The sequence below is a fragment of the Mesocricetus auratus genome, unplaced genomic scaffold, assembly GCF_017639785.1.
Source record: "Mesocricetus auratus isolate SY011 unplaced genomic scaffold, BCM_Maur_2.0 Super-Scaffold_100015, whole genome shotgun sequence".
NCBI classification, from domain to species: Eukaryota; Metazoa; Chordata; class Mammalia; order Rodentia; family Cricetidae; genus Mesocricetus; species Mesocricetus auratus.
In genome coordinates this window covers 2,808,458-2,831,799 of record NW_024429198.1, presented here as the reverse complement: position 1 = coordinate 2,831,799, position 23,342 = coordinate 2,808,458, and the positions used below count along the sequence as shown (strand labels likewise).

Here is a 23,342-nt window from a genome sequence, read left to right as displayed (position 1 = left end):
TCGGCCGACGAGTGAGCAAACTCACCATTAATCTTGCTCAACAGTTGATTGGCATCATAATCATCATGGTCTACATGCTCCTGAGGAATGCCAACTTTGCTGTTGAAGTAACTGGAGAAGGCACTGGAAGTCCCAGTAGGAGGTGTCTCTCCCTTCCTTGAGGGTACAACAGGTGGCTGCCGCAGCTGGAAGTCCTTAAACATTTCCTTTACTTCCTTGACTTCTTTGTCCCCAAGTGGGTCTAAGCCAGTGAAAGCATCACTGGGGATGTCCTTTAGGGGGCCATTTCTGGGAGGCGGTTGAGGAGGTGTGGCCAGAACAGAGGACAGCATAGGAGCAGCCTGAGTGGGCATGGCAGGAGGTGGAAAGGTGGTACTCTGAAAAGGGTTCCCCAGAGGGCTTGTGGATGACCAAGCATTGGGTGCCACGGGGGCAGGAGGACACCAAACTGCAGGGGGTGGAGGGGAAGCTGGGGCTGCAAATGATGAAGGTTGATTCCAAACTTGAACTGCTGGGGTTGCACCAAAAACGATTGGCTGACCAAAACCTGAAGGCTGGCCGCTTATTATGGCTCCTGGGACCACAGCTGTAGAAGGACTGAAGACAACAGGTGTCCAAGGTCCTGCTTGAGGGGGCGTTACTGGAACACCACCTGAAGAAAGAGGAAGAAAGTGTTATCAGGAGACAAGCTTGCAGGGGATCCTTCTTTCTAATTTTATTTATTTATTATTTATTATGAGTTTTCAAGACAGGGTTTCTCTGTAGTTTTGGACCCTGTCCTGGAACTTGCTCTGTCTACCAGGCTGGCCTCGAACACACACAGATCCACCTGTCTCTGCCTCCTGAGTGCTGGGATTAACAACATGTGCCACACCACCCAGCCCTTTTATTTTATTTTCATAACTTCATACTGATTGCATAAAATCATGAGTTTAATTGTGACATTTTGAAACATCCATATAACATACTTTTGCTGTATTTGTCCCTTTGACAAGGATTCTTGACTTTTAGGAAGCACGGCTTTCTGGGCATATTTGTAGATCATTCCCAACTTTATGAAGTTTTGAAGCTGACCCAGAAACAATGGCTTCAAGAAACGAAATCACTGTGAAGGTTAACTTCTTAGCACTGTTGTGTGGTCTTTCTACCACAGGTCTTACTTACTTCCCTTGTTAGAAGAGTAATACACTCCTTAAGTCCCTAACCATGAATGAATGAATGCTTCTCAAAAATGTATTGATGAATCTCCAACACCCTGAAGAGAACTTGCAAACAGAACTGATTGGTCAAGTGGACAAAATCACAGGGATTATTAAGTAATTAATTAGGATAATCAACTGCACAGAGTCACTGTTTAGTCTTTGCATTTAACAGCTGGCTCCTGCCGAGGACTTATGGAAACCAGTTATCATGAATGGAAATGAGTCCTCAAAGAGAATCTCTCCATTTCAGAACTCCCTTGCTTTCTAATGCTGCCAAAGTTGACACAGATACATAAAGGGAAGATGAAGTTTAGCCGAGGCCCACATAGTTTAGACTTTTACATATAAAAATGGAAGAAAGACTATTATCCTGGGATGGCTGCTTCCAATAAAAGTGCTTCCTGCCATGTGTCACTCACTAAACTTTGCCAGAAGTTAGAGGAGAGCAGTTATAAGGAGAATCAGCCCCTTTGTGGGTAACTGTGGTCTCTTGTCGGAGAGTATTCTCTCCAGGGCCTGCCCCCCCTGCATGTTCTTCAGGATGTAGTTGTCTCATGAGAACCCAGACCTCTCAATCATGCCTTGCACCTTGTTCTAACACAAGACATTCATTCTTTCTGCTCCTTCTTCCCAATTGCATTAATAAGTCCATAAACCATCACCATCGAGAAAAAAAAAACCAAAGCACTAGCCATCCACTAACCCAGTCTCATCCTCAGTCATGGGTGGTGCTGCTCTACTCTTCAAACCTACTTGTTCTGAGGGTCAGAGCACAGCATTTTTTCTTTATTCATTTTCTTTATTTCTTTTTCCTTTTGGTTTTTTGAGACATGGTTTCTCTGTATTGTTTTGGAGGTTGTCCTGGAACTCGCTCTGTAGACCACGCTAGCCTTGAACTCACAGAGATCTGTCTGCCTGTGCCTCCGGAGTGCTGGGATTAAAGGCGTGCACCACCAACACCCGGCCATTATTCATTTTCCAATTCAACTAGGAAAAGGTTTCAAACTTGGGATATTTTGGATAGAAAAGATTTGTTGCTGTTTTATTTTATTTTTTTCAGAATGAAAAGAACTTTGAAATGGGGCTTAGGGGCTGACACAAGGTCATCTCCTTTGATCTTTTTGGCATTTGATTCTTTATTATCTTGAATGCTGGCATCTTGTCAGGAACACATTTGCTACCCTCCCACAGAACGGCCTCCTTACTTGATCAGCATGCCTGAACTGAGTCGAGAACACATAATCAAATATGGGACGTTCAAAGTGCATACCCACATGGACAAACTCATGTACCTTGGCCCTGACCCCAGTACATTGTTCTCCCATTTTTTACCTTTTCCCAGCAAGGAATAAGAAGCAACTACTTGTTCAATGGGAAGCTAATTCACATAGTAACTTCACAGACACAGGGCCAGGACTTGTTGCATTATAGAACACATTTGCAAAACCAAGACATGGCTTCTCTTATTAAGTCTTAAAAGTGGATTTAGTTTGAGCAAAACTATTGACAATGTTTCAAAACAATTTAATATTGTGAATGGAAGGAAGGGGTCATTTACCAATCATTCCAGCCATTCAGAAGTGTAAAACTAAATACATAAAAGGAAGCACCCATTTGCCTCCCTTCATCCTGAACTACTTCTTTAACTCTAGTCATAGATGGTATCAATGGGAATGTCACTTGTAAAAAGAAAAATATTACATTTGCCAGGAAGTAAGGGCTTGGTAAGTCTGCATTCATGCCAGCCTTCATTGCCATCTCCCAGACTCCACCCATTACGTTTCTAAAACATTTATGGTCCAGCTGGAGAAAGTAGAGGCAAGGACTGAGGAAAAAGAGAGTGCGGGCATAAAGCATTAATCTTATTACCTTTTGATGCTAGATCAAAACACAGGGTACAAGTCAAAGCCGAGGGCTCAGCTTCCTGTAAAGCCTTCTTCCCCCACCCCCCAGATCTCAAGAGGAGACAGTCCCCCAGCTGGGGCCAGCGGAAGCCAGACCTACAACCTTCCATGGTTTGGCTGAGGATCACTGCCAATGGACAGGGGCTACACTGTGGGGCTCAGTTTGAGTTCCATGTCCAAACTTGGAAGAATCATCAGTATTCTGCAGTTGTATACCCCAAGGCCTCAACAGGGGCACATCGCCAAAAGGCTTCACTTCGTCTGAATAAATTAACAGTTATAGGGTCCAGCTGTATCTTCAGGCTGACTTGCTAAATATTGGCTGTAAAAATTCTTCAAGGCATTGATATTAGACTACAGAGCTCTGGGATGTGATCTAGTCACAGCCCCTGAATCCTTATGGAGGAAAGACACCAGCTGCTGCTCTGTAGGTACAGGGAAAAGAACAATGCAAAAAGGAGGCTTCTCAAAGGGCACCAAGTTTTTTTGGAGAGTCTCTCGGTGCTATAACATTGAACCTGGAACCTATGGACTGCTCACATTGACCTGGGTTTCAGCCACTCAGCATTGGCAACAACTCCTTTCTCATCCCTACTCCAGACATGCTTACACAGACTTATAGTGGCAGAAAAAAATTGCTCTCCTCTGCAGGAAACCAGTAAATGAGAGAAGAAAGGAAATAAAGGAAGAAAAGGGATCTTGCAGGAAAAAGCCACAATCTCCATTGAAATTTTACCAAAGAGCCAGAGAGTCCTAGTTCATCCTTGGTCCCCCACCTCACAAGTCAGATTCTATTTGAGTTTACACAGGCACCAAGAAGCAAGAAACAAAGGGAATCCCCAGCAGGATGGTAAAGACTATTGTTGGGGTTCCTGAAGCCTGAAAAGGACTAGAGGCTGTGGAGGAAGAGTAACAGGACCAGACCCCAGTCAGTGTCCCTTTCCTTTCATCCTGCAGCAAAAACTCAGTGGATCAGTCAAGCCAGAGATACAGCTTCACCCCCACACATCCCATTGTCTAAGGAAACACCTATGCTTATTCTAGCTTTAGCTTTTTCTAATATTTATTTCCTAGCTCTGTGTAGACACTCTTCTAGAAAAATGACTAATTATGAATTGCTAAGGCGTAAGTATTCAAAAACAGATGATGATTTGGGTCCATTCCCTGCTTACTTAGACCTAGGGGCAGAGCTGAGCCCAGAACTTAGACTTTCACTTCATGACTTAGCCTTACTTCCAGTTAACCTACACAAGAGAGAGGATCTGAGCCCTGAGAGGAGATACACTTCCATCTATCAAGGCAAATGGCACGCAAAGCATGCATACTCCTACTTTTACCATGCAGACAACGGTTCTCTTAACACAGCCCCTTTTCACCATCGAAACTGGTCTGACTTCAAAATCCCTTCTGAAAGCCACTGCCAGCTGTTCAGGGACACAAAATACTGAAAACAGACTTCTTATCCCGCAGCAGCTCAGAGAGCTGAATTTCAGTTACCAGGCAGGAATGTCACAGGCGTGTGGGCTGTGCAGGAGCAAATGCGAGGAGTGTTGCTTGAGGTCTCCCATCTGATACCCACCAGCACAGGAAGTGTCTTCCTCCTGTGTGTCGTCAGTATGAATGACGGTAGCAGAGCCACATGTAATTCCAACTCTGGGAACATACCTAGACCTGCCAGGGGCCCCATTGGGGCAGGAGCACTTGTTTTGAAGAGATCCAAAGGGTTGGTCTGAGGGGCTGCAGGTTGTCCTGTGGGTGACGTGGGTGACGTCTGGCCTGGAGGCTCTGAGGCAAAGATGTCTGATGCAAGCAAGTCATTTGCTGAAGACTGACAAGGAGGGGAAGGAGGGAGAAGAGTTACTCAGGTAGAAAGCAAACACAGCTTCCATCTGTCTCCTACTCCTTACCCCAAAGCTAACCTCCACATAAAGGAAAATTTTCTATTATTACTGGCAAATGATTTCTTCTACTGATAAATGAAAGAGCAAAGGTAAGGTGTGTGTGTGTGCGCGCGCGCATGTGTGTGTGGTGGGGGTAAGAGACACAGATGGCTGTAGTGAGTGGGCTAATGGATATCACCTTGGACTTGCAAAATGAAATCTATTTTTCTCATTTATCCTTTTATGTCAGTCTGGTCTCCTTATTGGTGAAAACTTGAAGCTGGGAAAGGAAGGGCAACATAAGCATCCTAAATAATTTCTATCATTCCATTCAATCTAGATCAGTTTCGATAGAGGCGATACTACTTTTCATCATTAGGTAAGACTGCACATTCCCATGAGAGCTTCTAAAAAAATCACCTACGGGGTAGTGCACTTGGAGTCGCTTTTGAATGAAGTTGGTAATAGCGTTTGTGTAAGTTTCTAAGTCAATGGGTTATTAAGTCAACATTTACATTTAAAAGAGGAGACAGACTTGAGAATTTTAAACCACCACCATGGACATCAGTGATGATGGGTGTGCAGGACATGTGTTAGTGTGGGTGGGGATAGGACCAAGGGAATCACAAGAACTCTCTCCCTCCCATCCCAGAACATGACAATCAAACTTACCAGAGGTACAGAAGCATAGCAGCATTAACAATGGAAAAAAAAAAACAACAACTTGTGTTTAGTTTAGTATTAAGTGACAAGACATGCAAACGGAAAGCAGATGTGACAAACACTGCTGGCCAGCTTAGGAAGAATGTTGACTAGAGGGGCATTTTCCTGGAGGGCCGAAGTGTCTTATCCCACCTTCTATTTCACAGCCACACAGGAGACTAAAAGAGCAGCAGGGAAGAGAGCTTGCGTCACACCACCCTTTGGTACCGCGCATGCACTCTGCTAATGGGTATGTGGAAAAGACAATTCACCTTAGCAGTCCTTCTGCCTCTTCCGGGTTTGGTACTTTGTGGAGGTGGGATAATGGCTATGGAGTCATGTGCTGAGGACTGGACAGAGCTTTCCAAGTCCGGCTTTACGCCATTCGGTACCGATAGTCCTTTGGGAGGAGGGCTTCCCACAAAAGGGTTCGGGGAAGATTTGATATGGAAGCCGTTCTGTTCTCTTTCAGATACCCCATTTTGAGTTCTCACTGCTTGCTGGGTTTGCGAACTTGGATAGGGCCACGGGCCTGCCTGAGCTTCCTGTTTGCCAGTCCGGTTAGAGATCTGGTCAAATTGCTGACCAAAGTAATCGGTATCACCGTTCAGGGGCCCTTTACTCAGCGGAGTAGACAAGCTACTCAAATTCGCTTTCTTCTGATCTGGAGATGTGAGAGAATCAAACGAAGAGGGTGCCGATTGGTCTGGCTGTGCAAAAGGATCATCACGGAAAGGATCAGGATTAGGGGTGGGAAAGAAGTTGAGATTGGCAGAAAAGGCATTTTCAGGCAAGAAGGATGCCTGAGGCTTTGGTCGAGGGAGAGAACAGGAGGTGACGCCATTTGTTAAGAATGGATTTTCTCTTAAAGAGTTCTGATTGGTGTCGATTTCAGAGTTTAGATCCACTAACAGGATATCTTTGCTTTCCTAGCACATTTGGGGGAAAAAGAGAGAGAGAGAGAGACAGTGTTAGTCCATGTTATAACTTCAAATGAGAAAACTACATCAAAACGACAAGGATTACCAGGATTCCTATTAGAATTTGGGACTATTACCATCTCCCATCAACTCCCTGAGTATTTACTAGCTGGGGATTAGTTCCTCACTCGGTTTGTGAGCTGTAAGTTTCCATGGGTTCTGCCCTTTCTTCAGTGAAATTTTGCTAAATTCATGCTGTCCTTAGTAAATTCATTCAGATGGGCTAGGTTCATTATCTTCATTGGTTCAACCGATGCCTTGGAATTAACTGGGACTCACTCTAAATGCTTATCTGAATATACTATTTGGATCTATTAACTGACTTTAGTAACCTAGTCCAGCTTCCTACCTGAGAAACACACAGTCCTAGTCCTTTTTCCAGAAATCTCTAACATTAACTCTCTAAATGAGCAAATACATCGGCTAATATTCATATGTGTAGCATGTGTATGTATGTGTACAGTGCTGGGAATTAAACCCAGGGCTTCAAGTATTGTAGGCAAGCATCCTACCACTGAGTTACATTCCACAGCTCCAGATTTCATAGTTATGGCTGTATTTCCTTCCTCTGGGGGGAAACAAGAGTCTCCATTATCTTGGTCAGTAGGTCTCACTCTTTGAATAGAAAAAGACTTTACTAAAGATACTAGCTAAGCTGGACCACTCATCTTTACCATCCCCATACCTTTTTGGATATATTCTTTCCTGTGTGTTCTTCTCAAAATGCTGATCACATCTAATCAATATTATCAGAACATAGCTATTTCCTGTATTGTGGCAATGATCTCACCTATTAAGCATTAAAGTCAGCTAATAACTAAGGAGGAAATGAGGTTCTAGGGTGTAATCTTCAAAGCATGCAAAATGTATAACTGCCAATTCTATTTCTTCTCTATTACATGAAAAAATATAGATGTTAATTGTTTGGTTTCTTCATTTGTCTTATGAAAATTGTTAGCATCAAAGCTACCAATTTGATCAATTTGACATGTTTTTATTCCAGTTCATAACTAATTATTATTTACCCTGGGAAAGACCTCTTTGTATGACTTTGATCCATTAAATGCTTAATTTTGTCAGCCATAGATTGTAAACAAGAAACACCGTCCAGCTGGAAAGGAAGCAGAGGTAGACATCCAGCAGTAACCTGGGTGGAGAACTGTTTTGATCACTGGGAGAAGAACACTTTAAAAGAAATCTGAACGTTTTCAGCTAATAAGGACAAAAAGCATTCAAAAATCTCTCTTTTTAAGGAAAGAATAAAGTCCCATTTCTCTTTTGTGACATAGAGGAGGGTACAAAATCAGGTCCAAACTGTACTCTTTCTTTTTATTTTCTTTACTGGAAAACATAAAATCATTTTTTTGAAAGTCTGGTTTTCTCTTTATAACTAGAAGAATTCGTCATAGAAGGAGCTTAAATTTAAAGCTTTTAATCAAACAAATGAATTGGAAGACTTCTTAATGAGTGGATTTTTAAGCAATCAAAAGGTGGGATAAAATGCATTCTGGAAGCTTGATTCAGTGTTTTATTTGTTTGTTAAGGGCCACCTCTAGGTTAGCATAGTTGGGTGTTCACAGCTGGCAGAGTTCTCCTTTCCAGACACTTCAGAAGAAGTTCTTAAGACACCAAACGAGTCACAGTGTTAGACTTCTGAATAGTCACCCTACGAGCAAAATGTATAAGGCTCTCCTCAGGACAGGGTTGTTGTCAATCCAAGCTTAAGAGTCTATCTGAAAGACTAGACTGGCCAGACGGGAGACTCCTCATGTACTCCCGAGGTCAGAGCTTCATTCTTGCCTTTTGAACTCTCAGCACTGCACTTGGCTGCCACTTGACACCTTCAGACAGACTCGAAAGTGAACCAAGCACTTCAGCAAGCCGGTGTGAAGACTGCACCAGGGCAATATTTGGAAACTGAGATCTACTGTTCTTCTCTGGGTAGCTAGCCTCCCAGAGATGGTCACTAACTGAGGCCTCAACGCCATTGTTAGCTTCCTGCCATTCTTTATGTACATTAAAATCTACTTCTTTAGATCAGCTTTTGGAATGCTACATGGTAGGACCCCACTCAATTTACCATAGCTACTATCTATTGCAATATACACTTCAATGACCCAGCTAATTTCAGATTTTTTGTTTACATTTTTCTTATTGATATTTCAGTTTTATCTGTATCTACCCCAAGCCATCTATGGAGCTATAAAAGTGTATGCATACACATATTATTTAAACTTTGTACTCTAATCTAATCCCCTTCTACCAGGTTTAATCTCTATAATAGTGGATCATTTCTTTTAGTCTTTCAAGTGGTCAGGCTTTGAAAGTTAAAGATCATGTATCTATATTTCTAAATCTTCCTCCTTCACTTTTTGCCTGTCTTTGTACCTTTTCCCTCCCTTTCTTCCCCCGTTCTCTTTATTTCTTAAGCCCTGTGAAACATAATTCTCCAGTAGTTTTGCAAAGAAACATTATGTTCTAAGGGATGTCAACACTTTAATATTTGAAGTGCATAAAAGCTTTGTACATTAATTTGGGAGAAGCTACAGCTACTAGGGATAACTAAGAGAGTTTAAGTAATTTGGGCATTTTTCTTCTACACTTTACATTTTCCAGAGCAGCTGCTGTAGGAGTTGAAAAACTCTGAAACATGCTAGTTTTACTAGTCAGAGAAACATCTATTTTGTGTCCTCTGCATCTGGAGTCAATGCAACAGAACATGCTGTCAGAATCTAACCAACACATAGTCAGCCCTGTTAGATCTTTTTTTAAAAAAAAACTTATCAGATATTATCTAATTTGATAATATCTATTACTTCAATTTATTTTTAAGCTAAAACTTGAATTTCTACAAATGAAATTTTTAGTTTGCAAGAACTCTGGTATAAGAATAAGGATCATCCATGCTGTGTTTTCATTTTGTATGCAGAATGCTTCAAAAGTCCACAAAAGCCAAGGGAGTGAGCGCCATCTTGCTTCTTCCTCTGCAATCCACTGTGAGAGCTTTCCTCTCTCTTGGAGGACCCATTTTGGTATGACACTTAGAAAGACCATTTCACAGATACTGATTTCTTTTATCTACTAATAAAGAATCACCAAGACTGTTGAGGAATCAAAAAGCTCTCAGAACTAGAATATTCCTTCCAGTATCAGCTAACCTAATATGCCAAAAATCTTATCCTGAAAACACTAAAAAGGATTATAAAGAATGAACGTGCCATGAGTAAGTGAGTAGGGAAGGGCTCACTATTTGGAAGACTACCCAGTTCTAGCTTCTCTACTGTAGACTCTGCAAGGACGTTAAGATGCCATCACACAATATGATTTTTATGAGTAGGTACAGAGAAGGGTATACACAGTCCATGCTTCAGTGGATTTACACAGTGAGGGTGTGCCTGCTGGACTTCTCCATAGTACTCTGGGAAGTAAGAATCCTTCCCATCTCTCTCTGACTCATTTCAATTCCTGAGATCTTCTGCACATCATGAAAACTTACTTGATAATTTCCTAATTTAAGAGAGTCTTATCCAGGCTGGGCGTTGAAGGGGCACATCTTTAATCCCAGCACTTGGGATGCAGAGGCAGATAGATCTCTGTGGGTTCGAGGCCAGCCTGGTCTACAGAGCGAGTTCCAGGATAGTCTCCAAAACAATACAGAGAAACCCTATCTCAAAACCCAAAGAGAGAGAGAGAGAGAGAAAAAGAGAGAGAGAGAATCTTACCAGACATTTCCTCCATTATTCTACAAGTACCAATGCTCTGCTTGCCTAGATATTGACTTATTGTCTTTGATATTCAATTCTAGAAACTCCCTTCCTTGGAAGCATTATCTGAATCTGCATGCTAAGTGAACATCCTGTAATTAGCATCGTTCAATTGGCTTTGTCACTAGTCTTAACATGGTCCTTGCTAGATAGAAAGGTTGATGATAACACTGATGTGCATCTTTCTTGCTGCTATGATTTGCCAATAGCAGGTGCACAGGAAACTGGTAAGTAAATAATAAAAGTTGATTCAAAATGACATGACTGTTTCTGTGTGAGGCCTGTTTTAGAGACTATCTGAAAAATGAGGCTTAAACCTTAAATCTGAGCATAAACAAGTTTTCTTGCTGGACCAACATTTTCATATCAATAAAGGAAAATATTGCTATGTTCTCACATGGCTGACACAGATTCATCAATATTGAGAAGACTGGACATATAACAATACTCTATAAAATCTAGAAATTTTCTAAAATGAAGAGACTTTTGTTAATCATAAAATGAACCTTATTTAACTCCTTTTTTGTTTGTTTGTTTTTTTGATTTTCAGGACAAGGTTTCTCTGTGAAGCCCTGGCTGTCCTGGAACTTGCTTTGTAGACCAGGCTGGTCTTGAACTCACAGAAATCCACCTGACTCTGCTTCCTGAGTGCTGGGATTAAAGTCATGTGCCACCATGCCTGACTCCTTGTCTAACTCTTATTTCATGCCAAACTCATGCAGCTAAATTGCAAAAAAGAAAAGCAGAAAAAGATGAAGAAACTAAGACAATTTAGGATTTATCATTTAATAAACATACTTCTTTTGAGTAGACTTATGCCAAGAATTATAATTCAGTCCCTCCTTCTGATCCCGTTATTACCAAGAATGATCACACTTACTGACTAGTAGCATAGATTTAGCCTCTATGTTATACTAATATATCCAAATTAGTAGTGGTAGGTTCTTATGGTGACTTAAGATTCAAATTATTTTTATAGTAGCCACTTCTATTTCATGAGGAAAAATCAAGACATTCCAAGTTTCCATGAATTGCTAAAGCTTTCTGGTTAATTGTAAATTTGGGATTATAGATGTTATTTCAATTACATTGCAAATTTAAAAACAAAACACTTACTGTTGGACTATTTAGGTCAGGAGGTGTAGACATGTCCCCAAACAAATCCATCTGGTCAACACCCTTAAAAAAGTATTTGGATTAGATTCAGATGTGTCTACTTAAAACAATTACTCTGTCTATCACTGTAATTGTCTGTGTCCTAAACTATAGGAAATAGCTGTCATAATTGGATTGTAGTTGATTTCTTACAGATTTGATAATAAGCTACTTATGTCAGGAAGTGTAGGCTTGTTCCCGAAGGACATCACTCTGGTCAACACCTTAAAAGAGTCTGGTGACCTACCAAAAGGAGTATGTTGTAGACTAACATAGATATTACTTGAATTTTATAGGAAAATACTTATCCTAATTGAATTTTCCTATGGATTCAATATAGGTCCAGTATTAGCAAGCTCTCAGAGGTACAAACCCATGTTAAGAGAATCACAAAACCTCCCAAACATACCAGCTTCAGTTTGTTAGCTTGGTCATCCAGGGTCATTAAGGCTTCACTCCCATTCTGCAAATAACAGGCAAAGATTAAAGGGTTTAACTGATAAAGTATGCCCATAAAACTTATTTCCATGACCGACTATCCCATTAAGCTGTTATAACTTGCTCTCTAATAATATTAACTATTTATCTCCCATGAAAAGTTGGTCACTGGCCCAGAGGCTCAAGCTAGGAGGGGAGAATGCTTTTGCAGGGAGCCAACATGGCTTTCACACATCACAGGAAATCAAGAGGCAGCTTTACCTCCTCTGCTTTGGTGGCTTCTTCAACCTAAAAAGAAAGACACAGGTTCACTCAGCTTAGTACTCGGGAAGAGAGTTAGTAAAGGAACAAATACAGCCAGATTCAATAGGCAAAGAAAAAAAATCTTAACATAATTTGCTATATGTTCCCCTCCCCATTTCACATAGATAGTATCTTTGAAGACTTTCTAGATTTAAACTAGGTTGCTCTGTGGAGTCTTTTAACTAATGTGAACATTACAGGGAGCCAGAGACTGAAATCAGATGTTCCTAAGCACAAAGTCCCACCATTGCCCTGCTAAGAGCAACAGACAGTGCTACACATGGAGGAAAGAAGCCCAGCTCTACAGCCAGGGCTTACGAATGTGACACTAAATAGACCCTGAGTATAGTTTTGAACCCAGAAGAATTTCTATCAAACAGCACTTGCCTTTTTCTTTTCTTCTTCCTTTTTCTTTACATTGTAGATAACTTGGAAAAGGTCTTTAAGATCGACAACTAATGGTTCAGCCTGAAGTGACAGAAAGCATTAACAGCATTTTGTTTTCACTTTTTGTCTATAATCAGCTCCTATTAATACTTTATATTTCCTGCTGAGATTCCTTACCACCCTCCCCTGGTTTATAGAGGATCTCTATCCTCAGATAACTAAAGGACACAGGGTTAATACACATTTCACTATTGTTAAGAACATACCACAATAAAATTTTTTTAAGTTTTCAGACAAAACAAAGAGCTACCATGCCTATTTTTGTATATTCCTCAAAGCTTCTGGGAATAATTCAATACTGTTAGAAATTCATTAGTAGTACTATTAGAAATTCTGTTCTCACAATTCTTTTTTCACACACACAACTATCAATGACTTTTTCAATAGATTCTTAAGGCATAAGTCATTGTCTGAATGATGATTGATCTAAGAAACCAGTGGCTTAAAGAATTGTTTCAAATAAATAATTCTTGTTAATTATAAACGCTCCTATTCTCAGAGGACCAGTCCTCAGGTGTGCTGTATCTTAGAGCTTACCTGTTGCCCTGTTTTTATGGCAAAAAATTGATGCTGGCCTTCTCCTCCACACACATAACCAAATGCTCTATTGTCTGTCACGTCACGGGCAATGAAAGAAATCTTATTTACTGGATGCTCATGCTCTATTACCTTAAAAGGGAACATGGAAGAACAACAGTGAGTAAATAGAATGCATTTGTTGCCTATCTCAGCTATCAAAACATATGTGAAGGCATGTGAGGTTAAAGCCTTTGAAGAAAGACTTCTTAGTCTTTGGTTCAAGGCTAGATCTAGATTTATTTAATTTTCCAGAAAGGGCTCCAAAAGGAAGAGTTAATAGAAAACAAAATTAAAAGAACATTCTTTCTAAAAATATAAGTACTCGACTCTCTTTCTATTCAAAAGATATAATGCCACATGCAAGGAAGGACTGAGAGGGATTCAAGAATGTCTACAGTCAAGGAGGAATACATAACCTTTAAACCAACCCAAGTGGAACTGGGTGTGGTGTGGTCTTTATAGTCCCTGGGAAAGTAAGCCAGAATATTAGTTTACCCTATGAGTTTAAGATCAGCCCAGGCAACACAACAAGATAGTATCTCAAAACCAGCTGACCAACTGAACAACCAACTGAGCACATACCAAAATCAGAGCCACACCCTTCAATAAAGCAAACAAGAAGAAAAGCCAAATTCAAACAAAACTCAAGTAGGTCTAGTCTCCTAAAGAAATGGCAAACTTAAACGGAGTAAGTAAGCTGGAGAATTGTCCAGAGGGCTCCTGTATTTTATTAAGATGAACCAGTAAACCCTAGACCATTTCATCCTGTCTTAAAGGGACCTTAGAAGTCAAATGTCACAGAGACTCTACTGGTTTCTGTTCTCTGATTTCTACATCTCTCTTGATCCTTTCTAGCCAGCACCAGGGTTCAACTCCTCAAAGATATCATAGGTGACAAAACATGTCTTGAATTTTATTTCTAAATGCCTAAGATAAGTCAGGTGATACTTCTGAACCTTTGAGTTTGATTTGACAGCAGGTCAAATGAAGTTTTTATGAAACCAATTAAAATGTTATATGGTTCCTTATAAATGTTATGAATCCATATTTGTCGTTTTATACAAATTAACTTGCCAAAGGGGTCATAATTGGAGAAGAAAGAAATAATGTTTATGAGAGAAACCTGCTACCATTGTCTAGGGGACAAAGTTATTAGGGGCTGAAGGATGGTGATATAAGACAATGATACCCAAGGAATTAATGACTAGCAAGCAGAGTGGGCATTTACCATGGAAAAGAGAAATGAAAAGTATTTTAGAGGTTTGGAGCTAGCCACCAAATTCATACATGATCAATACATTAAAATAACTTAGGTGTTAAAATAATCTAGTTTAGTCTGAATTCAAAATAATTGCCATGGAACAGCAGTGACACACTTGTGCTTGGTGGCTTATTCACATCTCTCATAGGAAATGATTTTCAAAACAGGACATTTGAATCCTTTCTTTCTGTTGTCTATTTCAGAGAAGGAATGCATGATATTATTCTTTGCTTATTTGAAGAAGAAAAGGATTTTGCACTGTCATTCAACTGTGGTCAGACTCAGATGGTAAACTATTGCTAGCAGCACAGATTCTTACCCCAGTTTTCTCATCAATAATTTTTATGCCAGACAGGGAAATGTTGACCCAGATCCTTTGCTTGTGTTGTCCCTGAGATCGACCAGCTGCTGCCATTCCCTGGTGAGATTGAGAAAACAAGGGAGGTGTATTTTAAAGCATCCTTTAGTACTTCTGATGACAAAAGCTTTGAAAGGTAAGCTGCTTTGTTTTCAGCGTGGATGGCATCTATGAAAAGATTAAGCACTTTTGATCAAGGGTAATGGATGGAGTAGAAGATTTACATTATTACACACACACAGAGGATGGCTCACCTACACCTCATATTATTTAATTAGGTCTACATAGTGGCATAGTATAGAAATTAAAAATTCTGAAACGGTTGACCTGGGAAGATGGCTCAGTTTGTAAATTGTTTGTCATGTGATCATTAAGACTTGTTTGACCTCCCAAAACCCACATAAAAAAGCAGATGCTTTGGCATACAACCGTAATCTCAGTGCTGGGAAGGCAAAGACTATAATATCCCTGGGGCTTGCTGGTCAGTTAGTTTAGCTAAATTGTAAGCTCCAGGAACAGTGAGCTACTCTGTCTCAAAAAATAAGATAGAGGACAATTAATGAAGGTACCCAATGTCAACCTCTGGCCACACTCGGGTGCACAAACATGCACATACACACGAATGTGTGCACACATGCACACTTACAAATTCAAACCACTGAATGGCAATTTCCAGCTAGTGTCCTATATTTTACTTGATTAATTTTATTTCTCAGTCAGTAGGCATTCTGTGACTTCTTTTAAAATTTATTTAATTTTGATTACTTTGGAATATACATACATATGCATATAAATGGTATACATGTGTATGGAGTCCAGAGGATGACACTGAATATCTTTCTTGATTGCGCTCTACTTTCTATACTGAGGCAGGGACTCATCTGAGAACAGAGCTCAGATTCTCTAGTCTAGACCAGCTTGCTATGGGAATACTGTCTCTGCCCTAGAGTGTTATAATTACAGATGGGCTGCCACACTTACACAGCATTTCTGTGGGTGTTGGAGATCTAAATTCTGGTCCTTACACTTGTAAAGCAAGAAATTTATCCACTGAATTATTGTCCAAGTCACTACTTTGTGTCTTTTATGCATAATAAGACATTACATACAACTGCCCACAGCTTTTTAGATCATTTAGTGATGGAGAATTTAGGGATGGGCTTTGCTTATCTAAGTAAGTACTGAGTTTATATATAAAAAAAAAGGCACCTGGAATCTTGCAACTCTTGATTAAAAAGGAATTCTAGAACAGGATTCAGATTCAGAGTAACCATGGCTTCTCCAAAAAGAAAACACTGGTAGGTCAATATGTGAATAGAAAAGCTTGAAGCCAGGCGATGGTGGTGCACACCTTTAATCCCAGCACTCAGGAGGCAGAGGCAGGTGGATCTTTGTGAATTCAGTTCAGCCTGGTCTACCGAGTGAGTTCCAGAACAGGCTCCAAAGCTGCAGAGAAACCCTGTCTCAAAAAAACAATACGAAAACAAACAAACAGACAAACAAAAAAGTTCGGGTTGATAGGAGCTAATAGAATTCCTGATTTTAGACACATGGTTGAGACAGACAATGAATTCTTTCCCTCTTTACCTTGAGTTTCATCATAGAATCTTGGCTCATTTTGTCTCCTCTTGCATCAGGCACATCATCAATACCAATTAGCTTGGCCTTGTATTTTACACCATCACCTTTGAATCTGGCCAACAGATACTCATCTGTCTTTTCAGAACCTGAGAAGTAAAAAGAAATGTAGGATAAAGTCTATCTTTAAACGTCAGCCTTAGGTATGATTACTTGTGCTCACTATCCCTCCAAATTGAGTAGCATAAATCTTTATCATTCCATAATTGATCATACATGGGATTCCCACCGTCTCATTCTTACTTTAAAAGAAAAATGATGTCCCATAATATTGAATATAGAATTGAGATTAAAAGGAAAAAATAAAAACAAACAACAAACACTTCCTCAAGACACAAAATGCAGATGAGAAATTCATGAGACCACATAAATTGGGAATATTTTTCATCAAAACTTTTTTAATGTTTTCAATGAATTTTACAAAAAGGCATATTCTTTTTAATGAAAGAAAAAAAAAAACAAGGCACCAAACAATTTTCTAACATTTTGAACCATCATAAAAGAAAAGCGAACTGAGGGTAAATTCCCATGGCTATCATTGGGTAATTATCCCTTTCTTTGTGTTTTCTTTTCCTCTCAAAAAGCCCATGCTGTCTCACTCCCAGAGCTGAGGGGATGCTGCCAAAGCGAAGCAGGAAGTCTATGGCATCTTCTCCAGCTCTGGCCGACTAGGCCTTGGGCACTATCTGGAAGTACTTAAAGCCTAGAGTGCTTTATTAAAGTTTGATTTTTCAAAACTGGTGATGTCAGCAAAACAAAGTGGTAAATAGATTACTGAACAATAATTACACAATAATTGTGATTGTATAATTAACCATGCATTTAAACAAAAGCATTATAAAAAACCCATATAATTAAGAAAATGCTATGAAATTTCCCTAACTGAACTTAAAGTTGGTATAATCAGAGATGCAGAAACAAATACTTGTCACACGCAAGTCAAACCAATTGCTTTTGCCAGAAATAAAAGTTCCTTTCTTAGACCTTGAGAGTAAGCTCACGTGACAGCCAAACAAAAGCCATTTGCCCATACCTTTCTTCTTTTCCTTCTTTGATGGCACTTTCGGTGCAGCCTGTTGGTCAGGCTGACCATTGGTTGTGCTTGTTTCTACTTCGTTAGACATGGCAGGAAGGCAAACAGAAAACCCAGCAGCAGATGCTCACTGACACCAGGTGGTTCTCGATGCTCAGGTCTCAAATGAACATAACCCACGACACACACCTGTAGGTAGAGGAAAGGCATAGTGTGGCAACAGTACAGCAAACCCAAGCTCACGCCATCAATGTCCACAGGGGCCATTCTGTTGCCTGCATGTGCTTGTTAACTCCACATGCTAGGCAAATCCTTCTCTATCAGGCTGAACTCTGAAGGCAGGGTTGTTCCCTTTGAAGCTCCCCAGAATGGGAAGAGATTGTTTGGTCAATTTTTCTTCAAGCATTTGATTTCTGGTAGCATTTAATGATTACCTACCTCAGCAACTTGTGTTAGAACTTTGGCACAAGAATCTAGTATCAAAGATAGGGATCACAAACTGGTTAGATTTCATAGCAAAATAGACACAGACCTGCTGAGCTTGTTAAGATTGTAACTGATGTCTGAAAATGGATGTTCAGAGTTTCAGTTATCCACAAAACTGCCAAGAAAGGCAGTATGCCCCAGGGGTATAAAATAATACTTGCAACCTGACTTGTATCCCCAACACACACAGAATAGAAAAGAAGGGAGTTATTACTTTATTGAGAAATTTAAAAGATTCTACATATGACCTCCAGGGCTGTATGAGCACTGGAATTTAAATACCTCCATGGTGTATGGTGGTGGGGGACAGTGGTGCTGGGAATCAACTTGTTAATCAACATAAGCCAAACTCAGAAAGGTAAACATTGTGTGTTCTCCCTCATATGCGGATATGACACATAAGTAGAATGGGGATTTGGGGGAAGGCAGAGGGGGAAAACAGAAGAGGGAACTTGGAAGGGAGAAAGAAAAATATCACATCTTTCTCTTGTATATGAAGTCTAGATTTAAATATATATATGTATATAAGTGTAGATCATATACATATGACATATATACATATGCGACATGACAGCATAAGGAGGAATATGTAAAAGGAAGGGGAAAAGCTGACAGGAGAAGTTTGGGTGGGGGAAGGTACTGGGAATAAATATGAGCAAAGTACAATGATCTATATGTATACAATGTCATAATGAAACACATTACGTCATGTGATATTTATATTAGTAATATAAATAAGTGACTTCCATTTTTCCATTGACACACTAGTGTATCAAAGAATTTCAGGGTGTCTCTTGTACAATACATTGAGTACATTAATAAGTGCCTTTATGCTACTATTCACTATTAGAATCTTCAAAACAGTAGTTCTCCAGGTTCTTATAATGCCTCCCTGAGAAAACAGTCATTGCAAGTACACAGAGGTAAACTAATGTTTCAAAAGGTTCTTTGACCACATGGTATTCTGTTTCTATATACACTAGAGGGACTTGAGAGGGTGAACATTCTAAAACTATAGACCAAATGCATAGGAGAGTCACTCTGTTTTAGAAACCTACTATAAAATATCCCTTTAATGGGATACTTCCTTACCACAGAAGCCTTCTTCCTTCTGTACTCTGTCCCCCATATATGGCAACACTATGGACCAAACCTATCACATGGGAATACATGCTGTTTCATAGACATGGAAGATAAAAGTTGAGCATTGAATCTTTCTAGTTTAACGCTTAAAAATCCTCAACAGCCCTGTATTACAACATTAATTCATCTTCCCACGGAAAGCCAAGGCACAGACATTTTACTACCTGCCAAGTGACAGAACCAGTTTTCTGTCCCACACAGTCTGGTTCAGTGTCAGAATTCCTTGACATCCCATTGATGAATCTTCTCTTAGAAATCACATTCCTGTTACAAATATGTGGTGTGTGTGTGTGTGTGTGTGTGTGTGTGTGTGTGTGTATGTGTGTGTTAACCCATAGGTGTATGTGTAAGACTTAGTGACCAGAGTCTTTGTAAGAAAGTGGGATTGCGCTGGATTTGGGAAGGGATCTAAATCAAATGACATATGCCCTTATTTTTATATGGGAGGGTGAGGTTTGAGGGACAGAGAATCACAAAGCAGATGGGCAAATAAACCCAAAAGAAGAGTTTAATGTGATGTGTCTGCCGACCAAAGAAAGCCAAGTTATGGCTAACATCCACCTGAAACTAGCAGCACGGCACAGCAAGGGTTCCACCTCAAAGCTTCAGCAAGCAATCAACTGTGTCATTTCCTGACTTCGGGCTCCCTGCCTTCAGAAGTACTGCGTCAATAAATTTCTCTTGCATTAAGCCACTCACCCCATTTGTAAAAATTTGATAATGCAGCCATAATGCACATGTCACCTATGTTTTGTGTGCTTTCATTGGTTTCTATGGTTCTTGGTGACAAGGCGGGTGATCCTCTTAATCATATTCAAAGCTCAAAGCTATTTTCTTCACTTCAGAGGATTTACTACAGATCAAGAAGATGCTTGCTTGTGCTAACAGTATGGGGGTGAAACTAAGATCCTATCTAAGTAGGTACACTGATGGTCATTCTCCCACATGGTCCTCTTCTCCCCAACGAGTCTCCAACTGTACTCAGACATCATCTTATTAAGAAAACACTTCAGTGCAATCCAGTCATCATATGATTATTTTCCTGTGATTCAAGATTAAACTTGTAAAACTAAAAGACCGTTACTTCATGCCCTTTCCCATTTTCCACGACCCTCAATGGACTGTTCACCTCAACTCTCCTCTCAGAGTCATTTTGCTGACGGTCTCCTGACATGCCTTTGCTTTCCATCCATGTGAGTGGTCTTACTGTGCACTTCTACGCCTTTCTTGGAGCTGTGCGTCCTGGCTTGTGTTTACTTAATTAGGTTCCCATGGGATTTTTTTTAAAGAATTGAATGCATTTTCTCTAAATTAAAAAAATGTTTGGAAAATTTCCTGTGGAAGCTCCCCTTTGGATGTAGGCAAAGCAGCTATTTTCATTTTCTATGCAATGCTCTTGAATATCTTCTTAATCATCTTTACCCTCTGCTCTTTACACACCTGGATGTGAGCCCCAAGTCCACCATTTCTTTGTGAATGACCTCTGCTCTTACTTCCTAACATTTTCCCATGTGCTGAGATGCCTCTGGCCCTACATACTGCTCTCTCTGGTGGCTATTTGTCTCTGAAGACAGTAGGTAAGCCAAAGTCTTTTCTGAAGCCCTTTGTGCTCCTTCTAAATAAACATGCTCATCACATGATTTTTGCACAGATCAACCTCATGAGCCTGTCTGTCAAATCCTCAGGACCACAATGTTCTTGATGGGAGAAGATTCTCTTGGCATGTGGGAGTCCTTCTTATGGATGGTTGCTTGGGCTGCTGGAGCAGTGCAAATTCTCTTCCTAGCTTATCATATGTGTGAACTTGTGCGTATCAAAAATTTCTAATTTCTCAGAACCCTCTACCTTTCCTTTATTTTCCTTTAGTATATGTGGTTTTTGTTTTTAGAAATGTAATGAGAAATTTTGTCTGAGGGCACTAAATTCTAGAGGGTAGCTAATGTTGCTCAGAGATATGGATGGACACTTATTTTGACTTCATAGCTTTCCAGTGTGTAACGAGGTGAGAAACTCCTAGTTTGTATGAAGAGTTTCATTGGAAACACTTGTTCTATTTTTCAGGAGCAATTAAAACATGTAGTGGTATCTGTGTGGATGGTGAAGGGGTAACCTGTACCAGTTATTAAGGTGTCTCAGGTCCAAAACCTTCCTCGTCCATCCAGCTTTGCAATTGTGTAGCTCAGTTCTCTGCAAACATATCTGCTTTGCCAGCTGGTTGTACATGAGGTTTGCCCAATGGAGATGCTAGAGGGATATTGCTAAGCTGGAAAAAGGACCCAGTCTGGGTTTTCTAACTTCTTGGACTTGTACATCTAACTTCAATGTGTATCTCCTGGATGTCCCAAGCTCAGTCTTCACTGTTCTCTCAGCTCCAGGGTCTCAGGTACTCAGAGAATAGGGCTTCAGAACTAGCTGAGCATTCTCCCTACTCAGGGATCTGAGAAACAGTCCCAAAACTCATAAGCTTGTGTCTTTCCATTTTCCAATCAGCCTTTAAGTACCATCTCATTTCTGCAATTTGCTTACCTAGAGAGATGTGCTGTGGCCTGCTTTTAGCATCTCAACTATTCTGAAAACAACTTTATACCAACTTATGCTTAACAATAAGTTTTCTTAACATGACTGATGTGGGCTGAATTCCAACCAATACAATGGACACAGTAATTTTTCTTGATCTAATGGCTGAAGAACTATGATTTGAGGATATCATAATGTGACATAGAAGAATTTAATTAAGTACACATAGTTTACACTTAAAACTGTATTATTTGGGGTTTGTGAGCTCTATATCTATATTTTAATATTTCTGATTTTAATTACCTAAACCAAGAACATGGACCTTAAGAATGCTCCCCAGAATAGAATGTATTTTATTCTCTGTATAGGAGACACCTAGGGCACTTGTTGGATATCCTTCACATCTGTCTTGCTCGGGTGAATATGACATTGAGTTCAACAGTGTGCATGTGGATAGCAGAGGTAGGAGAGATCCAAGCCAGGTGGGATTACTGGCTCAGAAAGTGTTGTGGACATCACAGTTCCCTGCCCATTACAGAAGCCACAGTCACATCCTCCAACAAGTTGTTATTTCTGACTAGTAAAGACTTTGCTAACAAAGTTTTAAAAGACTTAGCTAATTCAATTTAGCAATCTTGACTCCAAAGTCTTAGTATTTTAAAATAATCTGAGAAGTGTCAACAAGCACTTTGGTGCACCTAAGGGAGAGGGCATGGTGGCATGGCATTTGGGTGTAGTCATATCATATAAGACATATCAGAATATAACTCGAGACTAATGACCAGATCAACTGTTGACTGCCTGGAAAAAACAGAAATGCCTGAAGGTGCGTAGAACTACTTGGCCAAGTGTTTTGATTAACGATTCCTTTTTTCAGACACCAAAGACAAGATTTGTACGGAGGAGACTCCGAGGATTAAATCTACACATACTAGGAAAGTGCTCCATTGATATTTCACCCCTGTTCTCTGGTCCTTTTCACTGTAGTATTTTCAGTCACATTCTCACTAAGTTGCTCAGGCTGGCTTCAAACACACTGTGGGCTTTGAAACTGTCACCTTTCTGCTTCAGCTAAACACATGTTGAGATACAGGTTTGTGCCATCAAGCTTACCGACAGCATAATTTGTTCTAACGGTATTTGGCTTCTTTTGATTGTATATCCTTTACTTTTCAGGGATAAACAGCTATAGTAACCAAAGAGAAACATAGGGAAGGAAAACCTTACTATAAATTTCTGAAAGAAAATGAATGTGTATGTTGAATTACATTATAGTCTTTCATTTTCAGCATGATTATATGGCTCTTGAGATCAAGGAAGAAATGATATAGGAACCACACGTAATGATCAGTAAAAGGCAAGGATTACAGATGAAATCTCAAAGATGTATATATAGGTCATATCTAAAGAGTTGGTTTTTCTAATTTTCTAGAATAGGATGTTTCCTTCATTAGAAGATTGAAAATAGAAGTAAGATTACATATCTGGGGAAAGAATTGAAGAATCTAAAGTTAGTCTATATTCTGGGCTTCTTAAGACAGACATTATATAA

General features: G+C 39.9%; 1 protein-coding gene across 4 annotated transcripts in view; it reads right to left on the bottom strand.

The window, feature by feature from the left end:
* Dab2 (DAB adaptor protein 2) overlaps nt 1-23,342 on the bottom strand; it is a 52,389-nt gene that overhangs the window by 4,473 nt on the left and 24,574 nt on the right. Inside the window, exons 2-12 of one of the 4 annotated variants that reach the window (XM_005077979.4) lie at nt 17,645-17,833; nt 16,561-16,700; nt 14,935-15,033; nt 13,313-13,444; nt 12,716-12,796; nt 12,287-12,313; nt 11,997-12,050; nt 11,549-11,611; nt 5,961-6,617; nt 4,772-4,934; nt 26-652 (exon numbers count right to left, since the gene is read on the bottom strand). In XM_005077979.4, coding sequence (XP_005078036.1) covers nt 26-652; nt 4,772-4,934; nt 5,961-6,617; nt 11,549-11,611; nt 11,997-12,050; nt 12,287-12,313; nt 12,716-12,796; nt 13,313-13,444; nt 14,935-15,033; nt 16,561-16,700; nt 17,645-17,735 — 2,134 coding nt within the window. In that variant the 5' untranslated portion in view covers nt 17,736-17,833. The remainder of the gene's footprint in view (nt 1-25; nt 653-4,771; nt 4,935-5,960; nt 6,618-11,548; nt 11,612-11,996; nt 12,051-12,286; nt 12,314-12,715; nt 12,797-13,312; nt 13,445-14,934; nt 15,034-16,560; nt 16,701-17,644; nt 17,834-23,342) is intronic. The other 3 variants (XM_040757576.1, XM_005077980.4, XM_040757577.1) reach the window with 3 other exon arrangements.